Source organism: Aulostomus chinensis, chromosome 18 (assembly GCF_037954235.1).
Source record: "Aulostomus chinensis isolate RoL2024-O1b breed Wild chromosome 18, RoL_Achi_v1.0, whole genome shotgun sequence".
Lineage (NCBI taxonomy): Eukaryota > Metazoa > Chordata > Actinopteri > Syngnathiformes > Aulostomidae > Aulostomus > Aulostomus chinensis.
Genome location: NC_141337.1, coordinates 10,650,238 through 10,677,751, shown reverse-complemented (window position 1 = coordinate 10,677,751; position 27,514 = coordinate 10,650,238). Strand labels below are relative to the sequence as shown.

The 27,514-nt window shown below is 46.2% G+C and overlaps 1 protein-coding gene and 1 long non-coding RNA gene across 2 annotated transcripts; one reads left to right on the top strand and one right to left on the bottom strand.

Annotated features, from left to right (window-relative positions):
• On the top strand, nucleotides 1-27,514 carry glis2b (GLIS family zinc finger 2b). Its single transcript, XM_086185031.1, has 7 exons — nucleotides 1-892; nucleotides 20,667-20,868; nucleotides 21,431-21,561; nucleotides 23,551-23,706; nucleotides 23,793-23,926; nucleotides 24,031-24,149; nucleotides 24,246-27,514. The coding sequence occupies exons 2-7, from the start codon at nucleotides 20,691-20,693 to the stop codon at nucleotides 24,986-24,988; spliced, it is 1,461 nt and encodes a 486-aa protein (XP_086041157.1). The 5' UTR covers nucleotides 1-892; nucleotides 20,667-20,690; the 3' UTR covers nucleotides 24,989-27,514.
• Nucleotides 6,439-9,198, bottom strand: LOC147245106 (uncharacterized). The gene is made up of 3 exons (XR_015110152.1): nucleotides 9,153-9,198; nucleotides 8,555-8,704; nucleotides 6,439-6,697 (listed from the first exon to the last, which is right to left on the bottom strand). It is a non-coding gene; the product is annotated as an uncharacterized LOC147245106 (long non-coding RNA).

The following is a 27,514-nucleotide window of genomic DNA, read 5'->3' as shown; positions in this document are numbered from 1 at the left end:
TCTGGGCTGGTCCTGACGGGCTGGCTGGGCTCCGGGCGGCTGTCTGTGCGCTTCAGACGGTCGTGGGGGAGACTACCATCAAGACTCGGCGTCTCCTCGAGTGCTCAGAGACGAGGGGGGGAAATTTAAAACAACAACAACCCAGAAGACAACTACGACAAACGCAGGCTAACAGCTACACCTTGGCATCTGAAAAAGCGCCGACGAAGAAGGAGACGATCCTCCCAGCTCCCCGTCGCCTATCCGCCCTACCCACCACTTCGTGCCATCCCTCTGCTCTGAACTGCCCTCCCACCACCCCAGGAGAACCACGACCACCCGGAGGAAACCCCCACTTGACCAGCGTTGCCATCAAGCGATGCGCTTTGAATCCAGCAGGAAACCACCTTTGCGCTGTTAATGCACAATAACCAGTGGTCTTCATTTTTTCCCTCCTCAGCGGGAACAGTTAAGGCCACGGATTTGGGTGTTTACACTTTTTTTTTAAATTATTATTTTTCGTATTTGACGGGTTTCTAGTGGCATGGTAACATGTCTTATATATCATCCCGCGGAAGCAAACAGGGCTGTCATTCCTTCGATTAGTCTCTACCCAAACAAGCAGCTGTCACATACGCTGCGTTTGAGCTGATGTTGAATATTTCCATGATTAGAAACAACACTGATAATGGTCTGGGAGCGGACCGCATCTCCAGACACCTAGTCACATTCTCTCACGACGTGTCAGCTCTGTATTTTGTTTTCATCGAGAGAAAGGCGACGAATTGACAGAGAGACACTTGGCACCGACGCCGCTGGAGCTCCAGGACTTTGCGTGCGAAGTTTGTACCGGGAAGAGGGGGACCCGCGTCGGTGATATCTGGGCTGTATCCGCTCCTCTTTCCTGTATAAGGTAAGCCCTTATTACATGTCAGTCCTACGTGTCTGAGTCTTGTCATGTGTCCACGTAGGTGTCAATGCTTTGCAACCATGGAGAAAAAAATAAAACAACAAATGTTCGAGTTCAAACAGGGCAGTGACCTATTTTCTGAGACACTCCAGCGGTGCGTTGATATCCTGCAGCCTGGACTCCCCATACTGGCACATTCAAGGCCGGTCTTGCCTTGTTCAATCTGTGCCAACACCTACTCTACAATGGAGGTGGATGGGGTGGGAGCGACCTTTTCATCGGGTCTGCATCATTAACTATCCCGTTAACACTGACAGACATTTTTAGAGCAGTTACCAGAAATCCTGCTCCATTTAAGGGCGTGCAGCACGGAGCAAGCCAGCTGTTTTGCAAGCTCTGATGCTCTGTCACAACATCTGATAAAGAGTTCAACGTCTACAGCTTAAACCTGCAATGTTTGATAAATGAGGAAGTCACCCAGTAAAGTCGCCCTTTTTCATTTTTCAAATTTCTAAAAGGACAATCCTGTCTCAGACATTTCTGCATCACAGCAGCTTAGTTACTCGTGCCTGCGACATCCTTCGTCACTAAATGACCCGTTGACATCCCGACCCATTGTATCATTTCTGTCTTTAACTACAAGCTTTTAAAGCAGGGGGCAAGGATAAGTCCAGGCAAAGAGGCCTAGATAAAGAGCCATTTTCCTCCAATTAAGCAATTCTCTGTCCCTAAGCCTCATTGTGTCCACATTGGGACAGGGTTTGGGATGGACCTTCTCCCCATTGGCTGCCTCCCATGGGCCCATTGTTCCAGAGGATGCCAGGGGAAAGAGCCGAGCCCTGCCAAAGCAGACCTAACAAGCCCTGAGCCACAGAGGAATAAGGCCTGATCATTAAAAAGTATTCGGCCACAATACAGATCATTGAGGCACAGTCAGGGGGCTGAGGTTGTATTTTGGATCAGAGACGCTTGGCAGTGTATTTCCAAGATATGTGAGAAATTAAGACAGTACATGACATCAACTCTTTATCAAATCCAACATGCTGGTGAGATTTATGGATATCCGGCCCACTTGACCTCAATAAGAACCCGGGTAAGAGGTGCAGGTCCCTGTTATTTAATCCCTAACCCTCCTCTCAACTGTGAGCACAGGTGCTCCTCACATCCACCGTCCAGCCGCTGCCTTGTTTACCCAATCAGCTGACGATCAGTTCAGCTGCAGGTCAACCTCAATATCCATCTGAGGCCTGTGGCCAGATGGAGTGACATGTATCGCTATTGGTATGCTGGTTATCCATGCAAGTTACTCTCACACAGGACTTACTCAGGGCAAGAGCAAAGGCTCTGAGCTTTGCCATAAATCCAGATGTCCACTGGGGTCCAGCTGTGCATCCCTGTGGTGGCGTTCCACACTCACCACACTGTGTAGGCAGCCTGTACATTTTCTAGCCCTGATTGCATACTTGGCCAGATGCAACTTGCACGGCTGCCGGGAGCTTGTGTTGGTTGGAGGTTTAACGCCGACTGGATTCATTAGTGAGGCAGAAAAGATTTCTACCACGTCAGGCTGTGAAATTAAATCATGGGTGTGGTTCTCACCCGCCTTCCCCCCCGACCCCTCCAGAGTTTTCCTCGTGTATTGCAACTTTTGCCCCATACCACAACTGTGTGACATCATACCCCTTGAGATCCCAGTGAGGGAGAGGCAGCTGCTTTATGATGGAAAAGGTGCACCCCTAATAGTGTATTCCTGCGTCAGAGCGACCACAAGGCATGTGGTAGAGGGACGGCTGGAACCCACAGTGTACTCGTACTTAGACCAGGTTCATAAAAAGACACCGCATCTGATGAATAGAGAAGCAACTTGACTTGATGCCTACATTAGGAAGTAAGTCGCCACCAGACGTGTTGCACAAACGATGACCCACAGTGTTGTAGCATCACAAGAGCTGAACGCAGTTAGAAGAATGCGGAGGAGTGGTCGCTACTTGTAAATGTCTGGAATGTAAGTGGCACAAACCAGTGTGAGTGTTTGAATTAATATCTCAGCGGGGTTCCATCGCTGCTGAGGATTACGGTCAAGCTGAAAGGCAAGTCAGCAGCAGGGGAGGAAGGATTACAGTGGTCAGTGAATGAGGTAGCATGCCGTGAAAACAAGACACCTGATACACCCTTGGATTTATCGTCACAGGGGATAAGAGGCGCTTTCTTTTCCCATGACAGACACTTCTTTTCTGTGGTTACACTGGTAGCCATGAGCTTGGTAGCAATTACTGCTAATCAGATGAACGCTGTTGTCATGCATTAGCACGCTCAAAAGATGAAATACCACTACCATTAGACCAAGCCATTGTCTTCCTGAATGGAGCTGCATATCCCGACCAACAGTTGAACTAAAGTTAAACTTGAAAATGACTCTCTGGGCTCTCATATCATTGCAGGCCAAAACCATAAATTTTTTCCACAAAATGTCTCCTCATTAATCATTTCCTTGTGTGCAGCAGTGGAGGTGACATACTATGGAGCTTTGCAGGGTGATGTGTCTGCTCCTGGACCCATACATTAAGAGTAGACAAAGCAGATACAGAGCCTGACTCACACTTAGCTTGCGAGCTGAAAGAGACCAGTGCATACCGCTTTTGCTCCCTGGCTGGCTGGGCTCACGGACCGTGCATTTTTCTCCAGTTAAACTGTAACCACTAATCACCTCACGGCCTCACCGTTTCCTCCCGGAGCAAACCATTCCCGGGTCCCCAGGGTGGGTTAAAATGCCCCCTCGGGGATATATGGTCTAGCTGTTTTACAGTCACCTGTGTGGTACATCCCAGATGAGAGCAGGGCTCTTGCTCTTTCTATGGAGGATCCGCCACAGTGACATTTAGGGGTCAGTTCCTCTGCTGCAAGTCTGCGGGTCTGCATTTCCAAAATAAACACAGACAACTCAGTGCCTCACTCCAACTACCCCACCCTACCTCCTCTCATTCTCTTTAATGCTCCTTCTGTGCTCCCTGCTCAATGCTTCTATCGTGAGAGCATTTCAGCTTGCAGACAATATGCAGACCACGTCTAGGGTGCAGGGCGTACACGAAGAGGAAAAGTGATGGAGTAATGTCAAGACATGGAAGAGCCGACTGAGAAACGTTGGGTTCTCACCAACATATTGAATATTTAACTGATAGACGATAGGGAGAGTGCATCAATGTGGGAGCTGAGTTCAGGGAGCCACACAGTCAAATGCGGTTAAAGATGCAGCTGGTTTGCATTATTATTTACATGCTCGGTCAACACCCTGCATTCTCTACTCTACCCTCAGTAGCAACCGAGGTAAGAATGTATGCATGTGTGTTTGAAGAGAAAGAAAGGGAGGAGTCGGGTGAGAGGGACTCTGCTCGTGGGTGAGGAATACCATGCTGGGAGGGGAGGGACATTGAGAGCGATTGATGGCTGTTTTTTGGAGTCAAGGATGAGGGAAAGACTGGGGTGAGGCATTTTTTTTTGAGACTCAAATAAAGCTCTCAAGTCTGGGCCTGGGCCCGGCTTTCTGTCTGGGCATATCCAGTCCTGTCAGCTAGCCTCCAGACTTTTCCCCATTCACCCCCTCCTCCCTTCCTCCCTCCATCCCTGACTCCTTGGGACTCCATCTCCTCCTTGCTTTTAACTCTGCTTCTGTTCCCTTCGTCCCTCCCTCACACTTTTCATCTCCCACTTTCCATGAGCCCCCAGCTTCATAGCTTTCATTATGTAAGACTTCATCTTATACATCCAGAGAGAGTGAGAGAGAAAGAGAGAAAGAGAAAGAGAGAGAGAGCAAAAGAGAGAGAGAGTGAGAGAGAAGTAAGTGTTTACCTTCTCTGTGGTGTTGTGGAGATGTTGCCAGCACTAATTTAATTCATATGTACTGTGGCTGTTTTTCTCTTAAGGAGACTTGTGTAATTTGGAAATGTTTTAAGTTTGAGGTTACATTTTGTGAAGTTGTGACCTTAGATGAGACGAAGAAATAGCCTTACTTTTTATTTGCTTAGTAAAATTTGTATAAATAGTGCCGTGCCTGTTCAAAACATACCTGCCCCAGAACAGGCCGGCCTGCTCGCAGCTGATACTGAGCCAGGCATTGCTCAACAGTCAAACAGAAACTCAGACTTGTAGTCATTTACGTTGACATAATCATTGCCTCAGAGAAGCTTTGTTCTGTGTGGAGTCCGTAAGTTACATTAATATGAAACTCTAAAATGTCCGATGCTTTGGATGTGATTGTCATTGGTTCTTTGTCTCCATAATCATGTTTCCAAGTGAGTTTTAAGCAAACTATGGCTATTTTTCGCTTCATTTCCATCAACTGGTTTAGAGCGAATGGATTAGGCTACGTAATGCCGCCATCTTGGTATAGGTAGTGTGAAGTATGGCTGTAATAAATACTAGAAGAAGAGTCATTTATCAGTAAAAAGCTTGAGAAGCTTAAAAGTTAGTTTGGAATTTTTCTCAAGTACCAGCTTGTATTGGGCATGCTGAACGCTGTCCAGAGGGGAAGACAAAGTTTGGGAATATCCGTGAAGTCGATGGCAGCAGAATCGGCTGCCAGTCACGTGAGGTAAAGATTCACAACATCAGAGATGATTTGAGTGAAAGGTTTTCATCTCCTGTATTGCACGTTGACACTTTGGCCTCAAGCAAGTGCTAAAGATTTGTTGTGCAAAATTTGGGTCTGTTTTTTTTTTTTTTTCTAGAATTTTTCCCAGCTTCTATCTTCAGTTTCTTGTATTTGATGCTTCAAATTGTGCATCAAAATATGTTAATGGAAAATCCTACTGGTGCGTCAGCCCAGTGATTGACAGGTGACCTGTCCAGGGTGAGTCCCACCTCGCCCGGAGTTAGCCCAAAGATCCTGTAGAAGGTGAGCGGTACAGATAACGGACTGATGGATGGACGGGTGAACGGATGAACACTAACATTAACATAATCACTGATGACTTTAAAACGGAGCAGGACAGCTGATTGTTATTTATGATGGCGTCCAGAAGAGCTTCACATCAGGAGTTCATTTTCGTTAGCGACTGGAAGGCATGACGGAGAGGACAGCTTGGAGGACTGCTCCGAAAAACCCCAAATACTCCAGATTCTGAGGATGAGCCGAGAGTGGAATCATGAAGATGTTTGAATCTTTAGGGTAATAACAGCTTTAATTGGGAAACTTAAACATCGAGCGGCCATTCTCTCAACATAGCTCTTCCATCTTTTTTAATATCATCCAATGGCTCCCAAGTGTCCTTGCTCCCTGTTTCCTCGGGTCCCTATAAATGGTTCTGTCAGTCACAGTGAGCACAGCTATTCCTTAATTGATTCTAAATGTCAGTATTGATTAAGGACACAAGAGTGTATAAAAAAGCATGAGCACCCCTCTGACCTTCAGCATTAATTGAGATCCTCTCGAAGGCTCATTCTTTCCAAAGCTGCAGATTCATAATCATGTTTGTCCATGGTACATTTATTAGCTCTTCATGTTCAGTGGTTGCACCAATAAAAGTGAGGTATCAGCTCCGGATCCTTCTGATTCCTGTTCTCAACAGCTTGTGCATATCGGACACGCCAACAAATTTTAATCAAGAGTTCAGTGCTACTCCATTTTACGGCATTATGCTGAACTCTGTCTGTCGCCATCTCAGTCGCCCTCCATCTGTCCCTTTGCATCTGTCTCTCTGCGCTCTTTTTCTGTTTCCCTCTCTCCCTCTCTCTCTCTCTCTGTTTCTCTCTTTTTTGGATCGAGGCCTCAAAAGATGAAAGCTGTAGGGTGGAGCTTGTCACTTGGTAGAGCTAGAACACAGAAATACAGAGAGAAAGGAAGAGAAGGGGAGACAGAGAGAGAGAGAGAAAGAAAGAGGAGAAGACTGTCATATTGACCTTGTCTCACTGCCAACTCTGGTGGGAGGGGATGTGGGGTTACTCAGAGAAAACAGGCACTCCATGTGAGGAGGGAGAACACAGAGCTGCCGTTTAGTTGGCACCACCACACAAGGAAAAGGCAACACAAGCTGTGTGTGTACAGGTATACATGAGATCGCTGGCAGGCACGCTGAAGTCTCAAGAAGCTGCAGTTGCTTGATCACCTCACCACTGTGTGCCAACACACACACACACACACACACACACACACACACACACACACACACACACACACATCACGTCACTTGGTCTGCTAATTGCATTCTGCTGTTTTGTATTTCTCCCTCTTCCTGTTTTCTTCCCTTCTCAAAATGCTTTGGTTTGGGAATCAGCGTTCCTGCCCTGTTCCTCCTTCTCCTCCCTGTACGTAAACACACTCGTGCGCACGTATAGACTCGCGCGCTAACGCACCAGGGGCAGGGGAAGATCGGTGACATGACTGGTGCACAGGTGTCACCCAGCCCTCTCCGGGGACAGGGAGTGGTCCTCCAGGAATGTAGAAAGTTAGAACACCTCAGATGTGGCTGTAGCAACACTAGACAGGGATACAGACAGCACCCACCAGCCCCAACCCCCCCCCCCCCCCAGCCTCCTGGAGGCCGTGTTGCATAAAGCTGTTGTTGGGCTCATATTACTGCAGCTATTGAATAAGAAGACTTCCCAGGGAGGGAAGGGAGTTCACTACACTCCTTTGGCTTATTGAGTTGCAAGCAAATGAAAGTAGTTGGGGTCAGTGTGTAAATGCAAAAGGGGTTTGTTTCTCATGCATGTGGTGCCATAATATCCCCATCCAGGAAATGACTGTGAGAGTGGAGCACCCCTCCCAAAGCTGGAGCGCTACCACAGCGTTCTCAACTGGTTTGAACACCGCAACACAAAGCCAGTTTGCTGTGTATGTGTGTGTGTGTGTGTGTGTACACGTGTGCATGTCTGTACGGCTGTACGGTGTGCATTTGGGGGGGTTTATATTGTGTACCTCCATACCTCTTCCCCGTTCCTTCAAGTTGCTGCTGAGGGGATCGTAATGTCCCACCTAATAGAGCTGAAATATAGTCGAGGATGGCTGCTTATCGTACCACAGTTTCCACACGCAAGTCACCGCTATTAATCTGCCCTCAGTTTGCTGTTAACTTTGTTGGAAAGAGGGGGGAGAGGAAGAAAGAGATTTCTGGATTTCCTCCCATTCCCTCCTACCCAGTGGCGTAGAGCTGCTGCTGGGTTTTTACCAGAGATTGAACATAACCGACACATCTCCTGTTGAGTTCAGCCTCAGCTGCTTTCTGTGCTCAGTGGAGTTTTCTGGGAGCTTCAAGTTGTGGTTGCCCTCAAGTTTTGACGTACACAACCGAGTCTTTGGGCTGAAGTCATTTCTTTTCAGGCTTAAAGCTTGAATTGGGAGTGTTCATCAGTGGCCTTTTGTGTTGTGTGTGTGTGTGTGTGTGTGTGTGTGTGTGTGTGTGTGTGTGTGTTTGTGTGTGTGTGTGTGTGTGTGTGTGTGTGTGTGTGTGTACAGAGGAAACCTGGTATTTTTAAGATTTAGGCAGGTGCCAGTGCTTTGCATTCCTAACCTGACCTTATGCTCATTTGTGCTGCCTTCAGGGGAGGTCTGTCTCTGCAAAGTTGGTAAAGTGTGTGTGTGTGTGTGTGTGTGTGTGTGTGTGTGTGTGTGTGTGTGTGTGTGTGTTTGTGTGTGTGTGTGTTTGTGTGTGGCGAAACATGCTTGCACACCTGCATGTATTCAGCTGAAGGTTTCAGCTTTAAACTTTGCCTTTGAAAGTGCTGTTCCTTCGTTTTCCATCAGCTCATTGTGATAAGATTCCACTTTAGATGCACGCAGCTTCTCACTCTTTAAGAGCTCTGCATACTTGCAATGCTCCACTGCAGAAATGTGCAGAGAAGGAAGTGTCTTTTAAAAAGCCACAAACATAAATCTAGCTCACAGACGGCTAAAATGCAACACAATATTACACAAATAATAGAATTTCATCCTGCCAGCCTCGCTGTTAGAATAAAGCTAATGGAATGAGTCAGCTGTTATGACAGCATTTAGTGTGGGAGCAGCAACCAGCCTTCACTTCCGAAATACAGACCCTACCCCGCAACCCCTGTAAACCAGATGCAGCTGGTTAGCCTGCTGGTGAGAGGAGAGAGCTGCTGGGGTGTTGCAACAATCGTCCAGTTTTCAGTACGAAAACTTATTAACAGCCCCTTGACACCTTCCAGCGTGCACAAAACAAAAACATGTTTACCTCAATAGAATAAACTTGTAAAACAGAGCTGTTAACTTTTATCGCGGTACTTTTCCCCCCTATCAGCCACTACCTACGGTACTTAGATTGTTTTCCGCCCTCCCTCATAGGCTCCATTTCTTCCTCTCCTGTTGCTTTCCTACTGAGCATAGCGTGGTGACGCCTCTGCTTGGCTGGCGAGTCGACTCCAGACCCTGTGATTGCGCGCAGGAGTCGGAGGATTGCATCACTGCCTGTGGGGAGAGGCCACAGGAATGGACTGAAATGAAGGGGAAATGGCAGAGATGGGATGAAGGAGAGGGAGATGAGGGTAGCGATGATGGGGATGAAGCTGGAGGAAGTGGAGAGGAAGTCTAAAGGGAATAGAGCTGAGGGGATTTTGTGTTGAGTTCATGTTTATACGGATGCACAGCGAGGGAACACATTCAGGCAACTGCAGGAGGTAGAGAGGCCCGGCAGAGTAAGCGTGAGGTCAGATAAAGTAGGGTGGGTCTTCTCTTCTCTTCTCTTCTCTTCTCTTCTCTTCTCTTCTCTTCTCTTCTCTTCTCTTCTCTTCTCTTCTCTTCTCTTCTCTTCTCTTCTCGGGTGGTGGTTGGTCTCCTGCTACCTTCACTGCTCCCAGTCACCCTCCCGCTGCATGACAAAACTGCAATGTTGTGAAATGCCCCACATTATTGTAAGATTACTCACCCCTCTTCAAAGCCTACGGTACCATTGTGCGAAGTGCCTTCAAGCGCTGAGCAGTTTTACCGCTTAAGCACCCGGAGATATCTATCGTCCTCTGGGGATTATCTGTTTATCGCTGATTTCTCTCCTGATACTGCTGTATAGATTAAAACTGTTTTAGTTGATTAAAAACTATGGCCCATCTGATAGCTGCTTTGAATGAGAGGAGGCGGACAAAAACCGAAGCGGTGACTCAAAACACATGTTCCTACACGTGGGTTCTCAGTCACGTACTGTTCATGTCATATAGCAGCTACTATGGAGTCTCATCAAGTGACCAGGGTTTTTTTTTTTGCTTTTTGGTTGTGGGGGGACAGGATGACAGGATGACAGGATGACGGGATGACGGGATGACGGGATGACGGGATGACGACGTTTCAAAACTTCTCCTTCCAATACCTGCTATTTGTTCTGCAGAAATACTTTGGGTGGTTTCTTTTATCGCCACTCTGAGACGCACTGTCGTCTCCTACTTAATAGTAGGATGGAAAGCAAACCTCAGGAGTTGTGCATAAAGCAGTGGTTGATGTAGATTTAAAAAGAAAGCAAAAAAATAATTCATACTGATGGACCTTCTACCAGCCCCCCGCAGAGAGTCGAGTCAGGTCAGGTGTCGTGCAATAATCCCGGGTTTACAGGCCGTAAGGCTTACCGACACAATGTGAAATCTCAGTCAGATGGCTGTTTATAGATCATTAAGAGCCTAATCTCACTATACTGACCGAGTGGAAAGTCTGAACGCTTTTAAGATACAAAGTCTACTGCATTGTTTGCTCTTCAGTTAAAAATATGGTAAAGCTTTGAAAAAAATCCAAAGAGCTGTCGCAAGTCTTCCATCTAAATGGCCAAAATGCTGCAGGTAAAAATGCAGGCAAATCAGATTTTGCTTGAATCCCATCTTTTCCTGTCGCTGCATGGGTTGCAGAGCACGGTAACAACTCTATGCTTTCTTCTGCATAGACAGACGTGATATATGGTGATTGATGATTGATGATGTATGGAGAAATCTTTGAATTATGATCTCTGCGGTCGTCAGGTATCTTGAGTAGGAAGTCCAACCTCAGGAGAGTTCCAATTGAAGTTTCTAACTGGGAACTCGAAAATTCTATTTTCTTAGTTCAACTGTAATTCAGCACAAGTTCACAGTCTTAAAATTGTTATTCTTGGCACTGCATCCACAGCCTATTGAACCCCGTTTCTGTCATGTGGTGAGATATCTGTTGAAAAATGTTCTTGTTTCGGTAGGTTCCTTCCAATTTTGTCTGTCTGGAGGCCAAGCACCAGCAGACGCTTTATTATAGTGTTGGTCCATGGGATGTTGTTCTTGTCCTCCATGTTTGTCAATGTGCCGCTCTGTGATTTAGCTAACTTAGCTTAGCTTCAGAAAAATCCTGTCGGATACTCTCATGCCTGTCCGTCCTCTGGTTTTCATTTTGTTGTGTGCCTTGCTGGAAGTTACAAGAAAGACACGTTGAAATCCTATTTGAGTGTCTGGAGCATCCAGACTGAGACGCATCTGTAGGAATCCGATTGAATCACAGTTCCAATGTGATTTGGATCCAATTTGCAAAAATTGCATTGCCTGTCTTTTTTCTCTTTTTCTTTTTGCTTTCCAGACAGTTCTAAAATCAATCTGGATACATTCTGGATACGCTGAGACGTATGACTCTGCTGTATGTATGATGACTGCGTCTCCCCCCCCCCCCCCATTATCAATTATTTGGTCTATAAAATGATACGTAAGAGTCAGAAATACCCATCACACACAGCCAGATCTCAAGCTGGCATCCTCAGGTGTCCCTACCAACCAACCAGACATCCAAAAGCGATACTAAATTGATCCTGACGTAAAACAGAGAGGCAGCAAATCTTTACACAAGGGAAGCTGTAAGATTTGCCTGAAGTCTGATGTGAACAATCGATCCGCTCTGATAAAGGCTAACACTTTTTCTGCCAGCCAGTCTTGTTGGATTTGATCACTCTTCTGTAATCAAAGATATCCATCCCTTTTAAATTGCAATGCGAAATATGAAAGTGCAGTCGAAAACCAACATCGCAATCCAAATCCAATCAGATTCGAAACAAAGCAAAACCAGAAACACATGAAGTGAAAACAGTAGTAGAGATTTCATGTTAGACAATGTAACTGTGCCGAAGTTTGCATCTGAATAAAAATGTTGGTGTTCAACCGCAGAGGGATATTGTTTTAAGTGTGTGCTCTTCCTTACTCATTTAGCAGTCCTCTTTGACAACAAACCACAAGTGCGACCCACCCTCCTTGGTCTTGCCTCCCACCCTCCCTCCTGGCACCTTCCCTCCCTCCCTGCCCTCTGCCTGGAATTCTTCAGTGTCTGAATGCTCTGGCTGGAGGCCATCGGTAGCTCGCTGAGAAGCTTCCTGTTGCACTCTCCCTTTTTCGCTCTGTCTATCCCTTCCTTTTTTTCTCTTCCTTCTCTTTCCCTTCCCTCTGACCGCTCTCTTCCTTCCTTCTTTTTCCCCTTTACCGCTTCATTTTACGCGCTCACATTCTATTTCATTTCTTGGTCTATATATTGAGTCCATAATCAGTTTGAAACCCCCAAAGGAAAAGTGACAATCATGTGTTGAATTCTCCCACCGCTGAAACATGTGAATGCACGTGTTGCAGCTGTCTGGACTCCAGCGCTCCGACAACTGTGTTTTTCCTCAATAGCCCTTCCCCGTTGGCTCCATGCATGATGCTATTACATAATCCTGTGTATGATCCCGTGTGCCTTTTTGCAACTGTTGGGAACTCTTGGGGTTAGACTGACTGTATGAGAAAACTAACTTGAATTGATTTTGTTTTTAAATAGTTGATGAACCAGAACAGAAAGTTTTGTGTATTTTTTAAAATTTCTAGAAGGGTGAGAGTTGTTGTTCAAGAGAAGAGTGAGATGAGAGTGGAGGAGAGACGTGAGAGGAAAACAACGGCAAAGAAAGAATAAAAGGAGAGAGAGAGAGAGAGGGAATGAGAGGCCCAGAGAAGAGGAGGAGGAGGAGGAGTGGAAACTGAGGTTTCCTGTCTGAGGAGGTGGCTGGCTGAGGAGGACAGAGGAAAAAAAAAAATCTCTCAGCTGTGTGTGTGTGTGTGTGTGTGTGTGTGTGTGTGTGTGTGTGTGTGTGTGTGTGTTGGGTGATACATCAGGTGGGTGGAGGATGTACATGGGGCTGTGGCTTTCATAGGTGTGAGTGTGTCAGTGGAGGTGGGGTCGCTCACAGTAATAACCTCAAGAAATATCAGCGACTATGAGTGCACTCGAGCGTAGTCCTAATGGTTCCTTCCGATGCTCCACCCCTCCACCCATTTTCATGAACGTCAGTCTTTTGTGCTACAAAAATCAAGTCATATGATATTACCATTTCGTACACACTGAAAAACACATGTAAACTTTGTGGAATTTGAAAAAAAATTAAGTGTCTTTATTTTAAAAATATTTGGAAGAGCCCATAAATAATATTTACAGCATTTTTACCTCATCATCTTTCTGTTTATGAACACAAATGATGAGCAAGAAGGAAAATAGTTGAGCGCAAGTGGGCTGATATACGTATCAGCTCTTACGCTCAGTACCTTTATGTTGAAAAAAATGGCCAATGGCTGCTGCTCCTCATGATGTGCCAATTATATTGTGCTTCCGTTTTGAGGAATTCCTACAGTAGTAATGTTAATCTATTAAGGAGAACAAGCAGTAGGAAGCATGCAATTCCTTTGAGAATTGTATCCCTAAACCTACTTAAACTGTGCCAGTATTTTAGAAATTCCTCCTTGGCCTCAGTTATAGATGTAGAGAAAATCAGGGGTCGGAGTTCACACCACACCCATTCAACACTCAGTCACCTCTGACCCCGTCTTTCCCCACCTGGTGGATAGGAAGACCAGCAGGTCTAGAAAGGACCTTCGCTGCAACTGCAGGTCCTGGCACATCTCAGCTCAACCACAGGGTTATCAAGCGTATTGGAAAAATATTCACTAAAAAGACTTGCTGACTTTCATTAAATGTGGCGCGGCACTGCAGTACAGAAGACTCCACATGGCGGAGCGTGTACATACTTTACTTTATTTGGTCACCTTTTAATGCGGTAACCTACATTTAGCATGCATGTTCCATCCTTGAGATTGAAAAGAGTTTATGAAGGATCTCTACAGCAATATCATAGATTCTCTTTAAATCCTTTCATTCTAGGGCCTGCCTGGTTCTGGATGTTTGATAGACATGGAAGAAGCAACCACTCCTCTGCTCCTTCAAGGCTCATTTTCCTAAGCATGTCCATGCGAGATAACGAAGTGTAACACTGTGGCAACAGTAGATGCCTTGAGGACATATGTATATATATATATATTAGTCCAAGAATTTGCCCAAGTGTAGCGATGGCTTTGAATTGGTTCTTGCTTCTAAAAGTAACCCTTTTACCCAGGGATTCCACAATAGCACATTAAAAGTAGACCCACAAATCCCAGGCCTTATTTGTTTCCACAAAATCCCCAAAGCCAGGGTCATGACGAAGTCTTACTTGTTGCTTGTACATGATACAATTAAATTTGTCTTCTACGGACAACCACACGCAGTGCTCAGGGACCAACTTTTCTACAAACCCCCTGGTTAGGATATGACCTAAGATACATGTCTTTTGGATAATGGGGAAACCGGAGCACCCAGAGAAAACCCACGCTGACACAGGGGCTCATGCAAACCCCACGCAGAAAGAACCTGGGATGGCCGCGGCCTGAACTTGGGACCTTCTTGCTTCAGACCAGCTTGTGATTTTACATTCTAGTATTCTTGAAGAGGCATGACACATAAACTCACCAGCATGCTTGTCTGCGAGTACAAGCAGCGCCAACGTTCTGGGGGTCTCTTTTATACAGACGTCAATTCGACGCTGTGATGACCTCCACTGTCAGCTCAAAGGTGGAACTATCTGTTTCCTCGTTCAGTGGCGTTGTGTAAAAGTAGCACAATGCACCCACCTCAAAAAGGCAGTAAAAGGGCTTAAGCTGTTACCTACTTGACTTAATCCTCTTGGCCCCCCGGGAGTGAAGGGGATCCACTACGGCTGTAACAAAACAAGATCTGCAGTGATTTCTACCGACCACATGATAATTTTTAATGCAGCACAATTGTGCCAGTTTTAAAACAACATGTTGAATCTCTGCAAAATCACCCCAATTAATGGAGTCAGTCTTTAGATGCTCTTCTTTCCACCATGTTCTTTCCATATGTGTGTGTACGTGCGGGTGTTCTTGTGTGTTTGTGTGTGAGATTGAAAGAGGGAGCAAAAAGCCCTGAGGAGAGATGGCTTACCTTCAGACCACCTCCCAGGGTCACAGCAGGAGGGTAGATTAAGTTACAGCCAACTTCAGATGGGGTCTCAAACACACACACACACACACACACAAACGCACGCACACACACACACACACACACACACACACACACACACCGTTCCATCACTTTAGAGTTTCATTGGCATACATACATTGCCTCTACTTGCCTATGACTATGTACCTTAACCTCAAAACAAATCCTCATCCTTAAATTTGATGATTTATGTCTTTGGGATTCGCTTTCTACTGCACCGCAATGTGATTTATGTGCCCTCAGCATGACTAATGTCTGCTCCACACACTTAGGAGATTTATATCATTTACATCCTCCGGGTTTATATCATCTGATGCTTTCACTGGTTTTGCATCACTGGACCAGGCAGACAAGAAGGACTTAGAAACATGATCCCTGGCGAAGACCTCTTCTGATCAGACCAGGCCAAAGATCAGTTGGGTCAAGAGTCACCACTGATCCGTGTGAGTTTCACGTCAGAGCACAGGGGTGTTGAAGCTCTCTTTTTGACCCGATACCCCCCTTGTGCTACCTTGCCCTTTACCCAACCATCCCACCTTTCTCATACCCTCCAACCCATCCTCACCCCTAAACACACTCACCCATACCTTATAGAACATCTTGCTGGGGAAGAGGGGACAGAGGTTGCTGAAGAGCACACATAAACCTTTCTTTTAGGACTCTGCTTCCTCCTCCCTTCATACTCACCCTTGTATATCCTCACTGCGGCCCCAATTGGTCATCCCTCCTGTCCTCTCTCTCTCTCTCTCGTTCAGCTGCTTGAGCCTGTGTTTACTCTGCTAGAGAGAGAGCGAGGGCCCAGTGAAGGGACAATGCTGCCTTTCAGAGAGAATGTCGACCCCACGGCTGAGCAAGGAAGACTGCATGGGGGCCAGCCGACACCCCTTCCCCAAACTTCACAGCCACCCGCCACTGAGTTTCACACACACACACACACACACACACACACACACACACACACACACACACACACACACACACACACACACACACACACACACACTTGCATATCACATAGACAAGTACACACATACACGCACGCGCACACACTCGCACACACTCATATCACGTAGACAAGTATACACACACACACACACACACCACCCTCTTTCCTTCTATGTGTCCTTCTTTCTCTCTGTACTGTCCACTTTTTTTCTCACATTTCCCACAAACCCCTTTCTTGAGATCCTGTAACTCCAGTCCAAGATCCACACTGTGAGTCACTTCCCGACCAGTCTCAATCCTTCAGAAATAATCTTGAGGGTGGGCTGAGGTGAAATCCAGCAGTGGCAACTGATTCACCACTGCAGTGATTTCAGTAATCTTGTCACCACATATGAACACAATCCCAGGTTGCTTTTTAAATCTGATGTTTTCATTTCACAGGAAATGGAACTGGTTTGGAAACATGTTTAGCAGGTGATTGGATGAACCATTGTTGTGGGCTAACTTCAACCAGCTCTTCAACAATCTGATCCAGCATTTGAAGTCACTTGATGGAGGAGCAAAAACATATTTTGTTTTGAGACAAAGCCTTGAGCGGCGTTCTTTGCTTGTCTGTCAAAGACTCTCCAGTTCTGACATAACTGATGCTATTGCAGCATCTATGCTAACCTCTCCGGAAGGCTAACACTGATGTTGATTGGCCCAAACTGTTGGTGGAAAATGCATAACCTCAAGCTTTGACAAGACGCTTTCTCGTGTGGTCCCACAATACCAATTGCCTAGCAAAGTAATCTCATCAGGATACGCTCCTGTTCTGCAAGCAGCTTCCTGAACTGGTTGAAGAATATCATATTTTGATAAATACCAATCAGGTTTTCATCATAAAGAGATGTGCTCCCACAATTGACCCAGTCATGCAAAAAGAATGTGATATAAATGTAATACCCAAAGGGACTAATCACAATAAATTTGCATGACTTTTTAAATTTGATACCAGAATATATATATATATATATATATATATATATATATATATATATATATATATATATATATATATATATATATATATATATAAAAAACAACAAACCTGTCTTCTAATCTGGTTTATGGTTCAATTCAACATCCTCCTCCTCGTCTCGAGCGCCTTGAATGATATGTTCCTGAGTGTATCGGGGCGCTCCTCATGTCTTATACCGCTATGCCCCCTGCAAGTCCCCGCAGGTTCTCTTGAGTGTGACATGCTAGTTACAAGGCTGAAAACACAAAGGAACGACACACTCACTGTCTTACACACCCCGGGTTGTAGAAGAGTCCTCAGGGAGTCAGCTTTGCTAACTCTCTTGAGCGTTTTAAGTCACAACTGTTGTGTTTGTAGTACTTGAGTTATCACGTACAGTGTTTTGATCAGTGATCCCTCTGTCTGTTTTGTTTTTACTCCTCTTTTACTATATTTTGTCAGTCTGACTCACAGAATGGTGAAGTCTTTTGCAGGAGTGGGATGAATATGGAGGCTTTCTTAAGAAATCGGAAAAGAGTAGCCATCCATTTCATTTCTTGAGGAAAAGTAATGGTTTGCATGTGAAGCCGCTGCCTGAGAAAGCCTTTGTATGAGGAGACCCCTGTAGTCTCTCTGCCCGTCTCGCACTGTGTGGATCATATATTTTGAGGTGCCAGACCTAAATGGAAGGAGAAGGTCCATATCTGTTCCACATTGTGTTTTATAGCATGGATTGTAGTGCTGACAGGAGGCCAGTTTTCTGTGTGTCCCCACAGTGGATGAGAGTAGGATTTGTAGAAAGGTTAAGCTGATTCCCGGTCAGTGCCTCTGGGTAAGGGGCTTAATCATTTAGTGGATGACAGGCGATTTTATGCTTCTTTAGCCAAACAATAAAGCCAAAACTCTTGGCAGCGTTTGTGGTAGGCGAAACAGTAAGTTAGTCAGACCCACCAAGCCCAGGGAGAAGAGAGAAGGGAGAGAGAAACAGAGATGTGGTATTAATTAACCACAATTTGTTCTAAATGAGGATCATGTCCATTCAGATGGATCGTGTTTATTTTCACTGCGTTTCTCCGTGTAACAAACCCTCAAAATGATTCAAAAACAATCATAAGAACGACTACCAGCAATATTCATCATCACTCATCATTTGGCGTTTGCTCTGGGGTGGTTGATAGAAAACATGCTATGATTCTGGGTCAAGGTAATATCGACTGATGCAGTCACAGCGCGGCTACATCTCTCTAACAACAATGATTCAGGAGTTTGTTTGACGTGCAGACCAGATGTTGTAATGCTGCATTACACTTCCATAAATATACAATAATGCAGACATTATGAGAGATGAGATCAATTACATGAAGATGGTCACACACTAGATTTTAAGATTGGGCCCATGGGCAACGAAACTCTCAAATTAGGTGGCCAGTGTATAGTTTTGGTTGCCCAAATGTAATTAAGTGGGATTTCTTTACTAATGGAATAGTATGGACTGACTGTCCACTCTCCATTTGAGCAGACCTGGGTGTATTTTCAGGCGAACCACAGCCATGCACCACAAATGCTGTCCTCTTCTACCGTGAGTTGATGTGGTGTTTCTGGAAGGCTTTGAGTTAAATTTCTTGGTTAGTTTGGGGAAACCGCCAGTATACACCGCAGCACTTTATATCATATCCTTAGATCTGTCATAGTCCAACCACTTGAACTCCATTCACTCCAAAATTGTTGCTGTTTGGAGCCACGCATGATGCCGACCTACTCATGGGCAGCAATTCAAACACACTCCTGACGAGGATGGAATCAGCAACCCTTTGCTTACATGATGGCCATTCTACCTTTGCCCTGATTGTGGAACTCATCCAGAACTTTCCAGAAAAGTGAGCTTGTGTGTCTTGGTGGAAGAACATATATACAACCAGTGAGATGTCTATTATAATGTCATGATGCTGCTCTGTATGCATGTTGGTACATTATGTTAGTGAGTGTGTATCAGTGGCTAATTAATTGGGTATGCCCTGTAATTCCACTGGCTGTGGTATGTGTGTGCGTGTGCGTGTGTGCTGGCCATCCCTCGATGAACCAGTGAACCTGGTGACCCCCGTGCTCCGTGCCTCCTAGACACAAGGCCTTCTCATGTGGCCCCTGGCCAGTCTCTCTCAAAGCCCACCATTCACAACCACCGCGGCCTCTGTGAGAGTGTGTCGGCATGTGTGTGAGGAGGAGGAGGAGGAGGAGGAGGAGGGAGGAAGGGTGAATTCGGAAAAATTACAGTTCAATTAATTACTTGGATGTGTGTGTTTCTGTAAGTGCACATGCACGTGGGGAGAGGGCTTCATGCATTCAAGCATGAATATTGAACACTACATATTTGTGTATGTATGTGTGTGTGTGTGTGTGTGTGTGTGTGTGTGTGTGTAGATGGAAAATGCTTTGAGGAGATTTGTGTGTGTGTGTGTGTGTGTGTGTGTGTGTGTGTGCGTGAGCCCAGTGAGGAGAGGCAGTGAACCCTGACAGTGTGTTGAGTGGAGAGTTTAACTGTACTCCAGCAGTACTGTACCAGCACTGCCTGCATGTGTGAAGCAGTAAATGCTCCCATTTATTTACATTTTCAAGTCTGTATTATTGCTCAGGGGTCATTTTGTTGGATATTATTAATATTTCACGTTTGCTCCTGATGCTTCAGTTATGATTTGAGCTCCTTCAATCAACTGCAGACATCTCAGGTTTAATTATGAAGGTATTTTCTTTGCATGGTAACACCACAGTGATGATGTTGATGATGATGATGATGATGATGATGATGATGATGATGATGATGATGATGATGCAGCGCTGAGTCACTCTGCTGGCAGAGGAAGAGCTCTAGTGAAACACAGACTGACAGCGAGATGAAGCGTCCTGCCCACAACCCTCTGGCGGGGTCTAGAGGTGAGAGTGTGTCGAGGAAGGAGGAGGTGGAGCGCAGCTGGACTTGAAGGCCTGGGGGGGGGGTGATGGGGGCGGCGGGGGGGGGGGGGGTTGCCAGTGGGTCTCCAAGGTCCCTGAGGTCTGAAGGTGCCTGCTGTGGGGCTGAGTGTTTGGGGGAAGTTGGGGAGGGGGGTTAATGTGACAGGGTGCAAGGGCCAGCGACTGGCCGAGGGGTGGGGTGAGCGGCGGCGGTGGTGAGGGTGACCATCTGGATTGGATTGTAGACATTCCTCTGGAAGAAGTTTGTGAGTAGAGGTCAGAGTGGAAAAAGAGGAGGGGTCAGTCACATCTCTGTGTGTGTTTATTTTCTTTGGCTAAGTCAGTGTTTCTGTTTAGATCAGTGCTCATTTCACCATTGTTGCAGAGTATTTCTTACCCAGTGGGGTTGTGGAATGTGAAATACTTTTAAGAACATTCTCTTGGCAAGTACCGCAGGTGAGAGATCCGTCTGTCACTGGTTAACGTAGGAATGCAGTTTTCTCATCGTATCTGTGGTTTTATGACAACTAAACTGTCCCTCGCTGGCCCCTCCTGGCTTAACTCGCCCCTCATGTGACTCCATGTTTGTGCAGGTGGGAGGTAGACGAGTTGCGGTCATGCTGTCCTTGGATGAGCCCCTGGACCTGAAGCTCCCTCGGCGGACCAATGGGCGTGACAGGGGGGCGCGCTCGCCCCCCCTCTCCCCTATACACCCCAAGCGAGCTCGCCAGCTTCGCATGGCAGATGATGGCACTGCAGTTATTGAGCCGGCCTCACCTGCATCTCCTCACACAGGTAGGTACCAACTCTGTGTGTGTGACCATGAGCGTGATCACCACCTCAACAGAGAAAAGTTTGATCGTTGACCTTTAAACCTTTGTTTTTTTGAAAATTACAAGACTGGGACACAAAATTCATGAAAATCCTGAACATAAAAGTTAAGCCATGCCCAAAGATGCTTTCCTGTTTGTTGCTGACTTGTTTGAAAAGACTTAGGTACAAATCACCATCATAATGATTGATTATTAATGTTTGATAACAGCAAAATGTAAGTAGAAAGCAGTAATCATTCAGATGCGGTCCGTGGAGACGTCTGTGAGTCTTAACTGAGCGCTGCTCGCCTCACAGTGAATCACTTTTCACATCACTCTCATCATGTTAGCTGCCTGTGGGTGACGTTACCGACCAGGACGTGATGGTCCTAGTCCTCTGAAGAGACTCCAGCAGTAGAGCGGTCGCTTCAGTCAGTCTGATGGCATTAATACATGATGCACTTCTAAGTGTTAAAGATAAACCAGGCAGTCATGACGTTGGTGACTGCTGGAGATCGCGTTACCACCTGTGTGTGTTACCTTAGGCATGCAGGTCGTTCCTCATGACCGAACAGACACTCCGACCCCCCCTGCGGTGGACCTGAGCATGTCTCCCTCCTCCCGTCACACCCCCAGCTCTCCAGAAATGACCAATGGCAACTACGTCCCCTCAGGGGTGAGTATGATGGACAGGCCCATACAGGTGTTCCTTGTTACCTTCCACCAGCTGTCCCATCATCCCCTCTCACACCTCACTACTTCTTCTGAGAGTTGTTCAAATAAACACTTTTTCAGAAAAGTAGTGAGTGGGCCAACACTTTGCTGTCTACAGCTAAGAGGGAGGCAGCCTGCTGGGGTCAGCAAATTAAGAACAACACCCGGTTGTTTCTCTCATAAGGGAATCAGGCTATGCAAGGGGTGTGGTATGTGTGTGTGTGTGTGTGTGTGTGTGTGTGGGGGGGGGGGGTTGCTCTTATCAAACACCTCTTGTGTCCCCAACAAGTGCCTCTGTCTGTGCAAGTTGCACTCACTGGCCACACTGGTATGACGTGTGTGTATGAGTGTGTGTGTGTGTGTGTGTGTGTGTGTGTGTGTGTGTACATGTATAATCGGATTTAAGTGGAGGTACAACCATGCAGACCTCATGCCGCCTAATTCATTTCCGTCCCAATTGAATTGAGACACGCTGGCTAGAAGCATTCACCCCCCCCCCCCCCACTGAGGCTGAGATAGCTCCCCGACCCCATCACCACACACAACACACACTCTATATTTTACCTCCCCCCCCATGGATTCAAATAGGACACTTTTTCTCCCTCTCACTCTCCCTCACTCACTCACACACACATGAAGAATTTCTTCTACTGGAACAGCTGCATGTGCACACACACACACACACACACACACAAAGCAGCTCACATAGTTTTGCATGCAGAGATCAGTGAGGGAAATTAGTCTCGTTTTATAAAATTTGTCACGTAGACATTTCTGACATAGCAGCAGATGACGAGACAGCCACAGGATTGTGATCCTTAGCATCCAGTCTCCTTCTTACTCGAAATTATCAGGGTTCCTATGTGTCAAAGTATATGTGTAGTTATAAACTTTCCCTCCCCGGCCCCTCGTCTCATTTGTGATTACACAAGAATTGACAGAAAAACCCAGATGTACCAGATTCCTACCAGCACTTGAATGCAGCATGCACTCCTGGATGTGTTTTTCCTGAAGATTTGAAGAGTGTCAAAAATCGACAGGCAAATGTAACCTGATCTGTGCCTGTCAGGCAGCCTGCCTACATGCACACACACGCGCGCACACACACACACACACACACACACACACATCTATGAATAAATACAGAAAGAATTTCACTCATGCTTCTATACAGTTGTATGCACAGGAAGTGTCTCACAATCAAATGTGGTCAAGTTAAAAAATCTGTACTTAAAATATGGACTCAGGAACTATTTTACATGTGTTAAAATTCCTTGGTGCGTAAATGTGGATTTGAACATGAACTTGTCAGCCACATTAAACACTGCTCCTTGTACAAATATGTAAATCTTAGTTTTCATTTGAAAATCCTGTAACTACACATTAGGGACCATTATTAGTTTATTTTCTCTCCATTCTACAGAAATTGCACGACAGAGATGTCTTATATTCTGTTGGAGTTCCGTTTTAGGTTCTTACAGGGTTAGTCAAAGTATACCCTTTTGTACTTTTCATGCTGCTTTTGCTCTTTTTTGAGTGTAAGGCACATGTCTTTTTAAATGTAAAGAAAAAAGACATTAGTTTCTTAATGTGAATTGCGGAAATATCAAAGGGAGAGTTAAAGTAATGCTTTCGGTGCTTCTGGTGGAAGTTATCATGTACGGTCCAATTGGGAACTTTAGCAAGTTCAGAGATGACATTTCTAGTTTGATTGTCTCCCAACTAACATGAATGTAGATAAATCATTGTTGTATGAAACAGATAGGTTTCTAGATGGCAGTATAGCTCATTCATCGTCTCCTGCTCATTGGTCAGTACTACTTGTACGACAACAGACCCCGACGGATTCTGCATTCATTTGCATTTATCTGTTTAAAGATCAAAATGCAGCAGATTCAGAAACTGCTTTTCTTCTTTCTTTCTTCCTTCTTTTTTTCCCCTTCCTCTCCAGAATTCTCACATCTCACAGGCCTTTCAGTTTTTTGTGCCAATCGGGGCCGGGGCAGGACTTCACCTACCGTCCTCCATGTTCATTGGCCAGACGAGTGACAAAAGGGCCTCTCCTGACCTCTCAGCAGATGAACAACTGGCCTGCCGCTGGAAGAAGGTGAGACCCTGAAAATAAAAGAAACTTCCTGTGGTAGGCAGATCAAATTAGCTCATTTGAAATGCTTAATGTCCTCTCTTCTTCAGTGTCATCTGCTCTTTGACTCGCTTCAAGACCTGGTGGACCACGTCAATGACTTCCATGTCAAGCCTGAGAAGGATTCTGGGTACTGTTGTCACTGGGAGGGTTGCGCTCGCAAAGGGAGGGGGTTCAATGCAAGGTGAGAGCTTCCTCCACAGTGGTGATATTTTTTTGAAGAAGCACATGTGAAGGCAGAATTCAAGATGGAGCTGTGATAGTGAATGCTGCTTTGTGTTGCTGAAGGTACAAGATGCTCATCCACATCCGCACTCACACTAACGAGAAGCCCCACCGCTGTCCCACCTGCAACAAGAGCTTCTCACGTCTGGAGAACCTCAAGATACACAACCGCTCACACACAGGTCAGTGGTGGAGCCCCCTACAGTCAGTTAAAGGTCATGATACAAAAACTTTTGCGAATGATATGTAATCAGTGTGTCTCCCCCCCCCCCCCACAGGTGAGAAGCCCTACATTTGCCCATACGAGGGTTGCAACAAGCGCTACTCCAACTCAAGCGACCGCTTCAAACACACACGCACACACTATGTGGACAAGCCCTACTACTGCAAGATGGTGGGCTGCTTGAAGCGCTACACAGACCCCAGTTCGCTCCGCAAGCACATCAAGGCTCACGGTCACTTTGTGGCTCAAGAGCAGGGCTCCCCAGGCGGGGTGGGCTCCCTCCTGAAGGGGAGTCAAAGTGGAGGGCTTGTGAGTGGAGTTGGGAAGGATTCAGAGTTGTCCTATGTGAGTGGAGCCCACATTATCATCCCAGGGGCGGCGGCTGCTCTCCTGGGAGGCCACGCTCTGCAGGGTCTGGGTGGTTCTCTGCCCTTGTCCCCTCTCAGTCCTCGGCCCCTGGACCTCAGCACACTGGGCTGCCCTACCTCCCCTCCGGGCAGCTTGGGAGCTACGTCCATCCTGTCCTTCAATGGTTCCCCGCTGGGCCTGGCCAAGTCCCCTCTGCTTTCCCCGGCGTTCCCCTCCTCAGCCCTTGGCCTGTCCATGGTGCCCATGTTGGGGGCCGCGTCTGAGCGTAGGGCCCAGAGCTTGCAGGCCAAGAAGGGTCGGGGGGAGGAAGCTGAGAACGAGGCAACTGGGGGGGTGCTGAACCTTTCAACGGGAGGGTCTCATGATCCCCTGTCCTGGGTGGTCATCCCCCCAGGCACTGTGGTGCTCAAGCCAGCTGTGGTCAACTGATACATACACACACAAACACACACACACACACACACACACACACACACACACACACACACACACACACACGCACACACACACACACATTCCAGAAGAGCTCAGGGGGTCGGGATGGGAGGGTGAACGCCTTCGAGAGGCGGTCAAAGGTGATAGGGGATTGGCTCACACAATCAAACCCAGGCAATGCATTCAAAGGGTGAAAAACTAATAAAAAAAAAACTCGATCGAATAAACATGACATCTCGCAAGAATGAATTCTACAACGCAAGCCTCTTACTGTTGGGAAACGAAGGGGCCCAAGAACTCCTTATTTCTATCACAAGGCCTGACAGTGGGCGCCTTGTTACGTGTTTTATACTTTATTCATTCCTGTTCGTTGGCTCTGTGGACGGGGCGCACGAACATGACAGTCTTAGTGCTCTGTGTTCTTACTCAAGTCCCGATTCAGTAATAAGTATTTATATATGACTGTACTTCATCGACAGTGTGCCTCCAGCTTAGCAGTGAGAGATACACCACGAAACGAAATGACGCACTCACAGTTGGTCAAATGTAACATAATAGGATTCTCCACAGTTGATTTTAAGTTATGACCTATTTTCACAGGCTTCTGTGATTAATATGACTCAGACAAGCTTGCTAGACCAAAGCAAGTGAACTCAAACTGTCTCGTGCTGAAGAAAAAGGCTGCAGGAGCCGGCTTCCACGCTTAGACAGTTCAATTATACACAGCACTTAGTGTCAACTGGTCAGGAAACCTCGAAACTGCTGCTAAACTCTCAGCTCCCCCAGTTTAACACGAACTGGGCAGGAGCATTTTTGACAATCTGTCCCCAGTTTGGGGAGGGTGACTAACACAGACCAGCCTAGTCCACCAGGATGCGCACCAGGTGTGCAGACTAGGGGCTTTTAGGGCACAGAGCAATCTGAGAACTTTTCTGCAGACAAATGGTTGTTACATCACTTGGCAATGACCACCCTCACTTCCTCTTTTACATGTGAGATTTAAAGGCATTGGTGTGTCTGGCTCCCCCCTCTGGCAGGACATGACACTACATCCTGCTTACCGTTTACAAAACTGTTTCGCTTCTGGATCGTCCAGCTGCTTTTCCGTAACTGAATCAAAAGTTTGCGTATGAAAGGGCCACTTGTGACCTGACTAGAAATCTTTAGTTAAAAGTCGCCCAAATTCCCCCTGATGGTGTGAGTCCCACGCTGTGCCAAAAGCCTCTGGTGATGGATGGATGTATCTGCTGCAGAGGGGGGAGGTGATGCACTCGATGCCGCCTACAGCTGGACTGACTAGGAAGCCACACTCTTGAAAACTGCCTCATTTTATTCTGTCCAAAGGGGCAAAAAAAAAAGAAAAGAAAAGAAAAGACTTCTTTGACTTCTGGGAAAGCTTTTCTCATGGTTCGATTAAGCAGTCAACATGCACTTACCACACACTATATTTCTTACATGTTTTATGAAATATTACTGCCAACTCACGGTTTCTTAAAACCTTTTTTGCTCTTATCTCATTTTGGCTCTGGCCTGCAAGGGTCGACTCTGCAGTGGGGGCCCCTTCTAGGCTTGTATTGCTAATGCATGTGTGATGTTTATCGTCGTCTCCACAGAGGAGAGGTAGAGGAGCAGGAGAGGATAAACACAAGGAACATTCCCTCGAGAGACTAACACAGAAGAACCGTCCTCTCTTTGAACTCCTCCATCTCTCCTCGTCCCGTCTGCTCTCCATCGCGTGGTCCGAGAAATAATCAGTTATCGCGGTTTTATATTTGTCTTTATTCGTTTGCTGTTGTTCAGACGAGACATTGTTTCTGATGTTGAACTTGCTTTTTGTGTTCTGCAAAAGCTGCTCTGCCTTCAAGTTTCTGCTACAGAGGATGAGACTGATGAGGGGCTGTAGATGAGAGGGTGAGGAGTGAGAGAGAGTGATGGTTCCAAATCAAAGCTCAATGAACAAACCGAATTTAATCAATAATTGAATTATGGTGGCTTATTAAAGACATGGCTGCAGGATCGAGAGGAGGTGATCAGCATAAGATGACCCTTCATCTTACGCCCCAAAGGCATTCATGTCATTGTGAGCATGTTAGCATTTAGCTCCAAGTACCACTCACTCATTAATGCAGCTGTAAACGTCTGTTTCCAGTGAAAGACTCAATATTTGCATGTGTTTATGCACCCAAAACATGAATCCGTGTGAGAGGGGCAAGTATGCTTTTGCGTCATAACTATTAATTTTTAGAGCTTACAAGGGAAAGAGGTTTGGAACCATCTCTTTCGAGATTAAGTGGGCCACATGACATCACAGTCCTCCATGACAATCATGTTCTGAGGGGCATTAACACGGTGTTTTGTTTTAGGTTTTTATTAATTATCTTGAGGTTAAAGTCGCTCTGCAAACTCTGCTCTCTTAATATACAGTTCAAGAGAAAACATAACTGCGACTGTGAAATGGCGGGCAGGACTGCCAGAGCTGAGAGGCAGGTGATTGGCTGGATGACGAACTGAATGGACAGT

What these genes read in the sequence shown, in the direction of transcription:
- glis2b (XM_086185031.1), top strand. Translation starts at nt 20,691, where the DNA reads ATGCTGTCCTTGGATGAGCCCCTGGACCTGAAGCTCCCTCGGCGGACC. An exon ending in TGGCCTGCCGCTGGAAGAAG is followed by an intron (nt 23,707 to 23,792) that starts GTGAGACCCTGA and finishes TCTCTTCTTCAG; the next exon opens with TGTCATCTGCTCTTTGACTC. An exon ending in ACACAACCGCTCACACACAG is followed by an intron (nt 24,150 to 24,245) that starts GTCAGTGGTGGA and finishes CCCCCCCCACAG; the next exon opens with GTGAGAAGCCCTACATTTGC.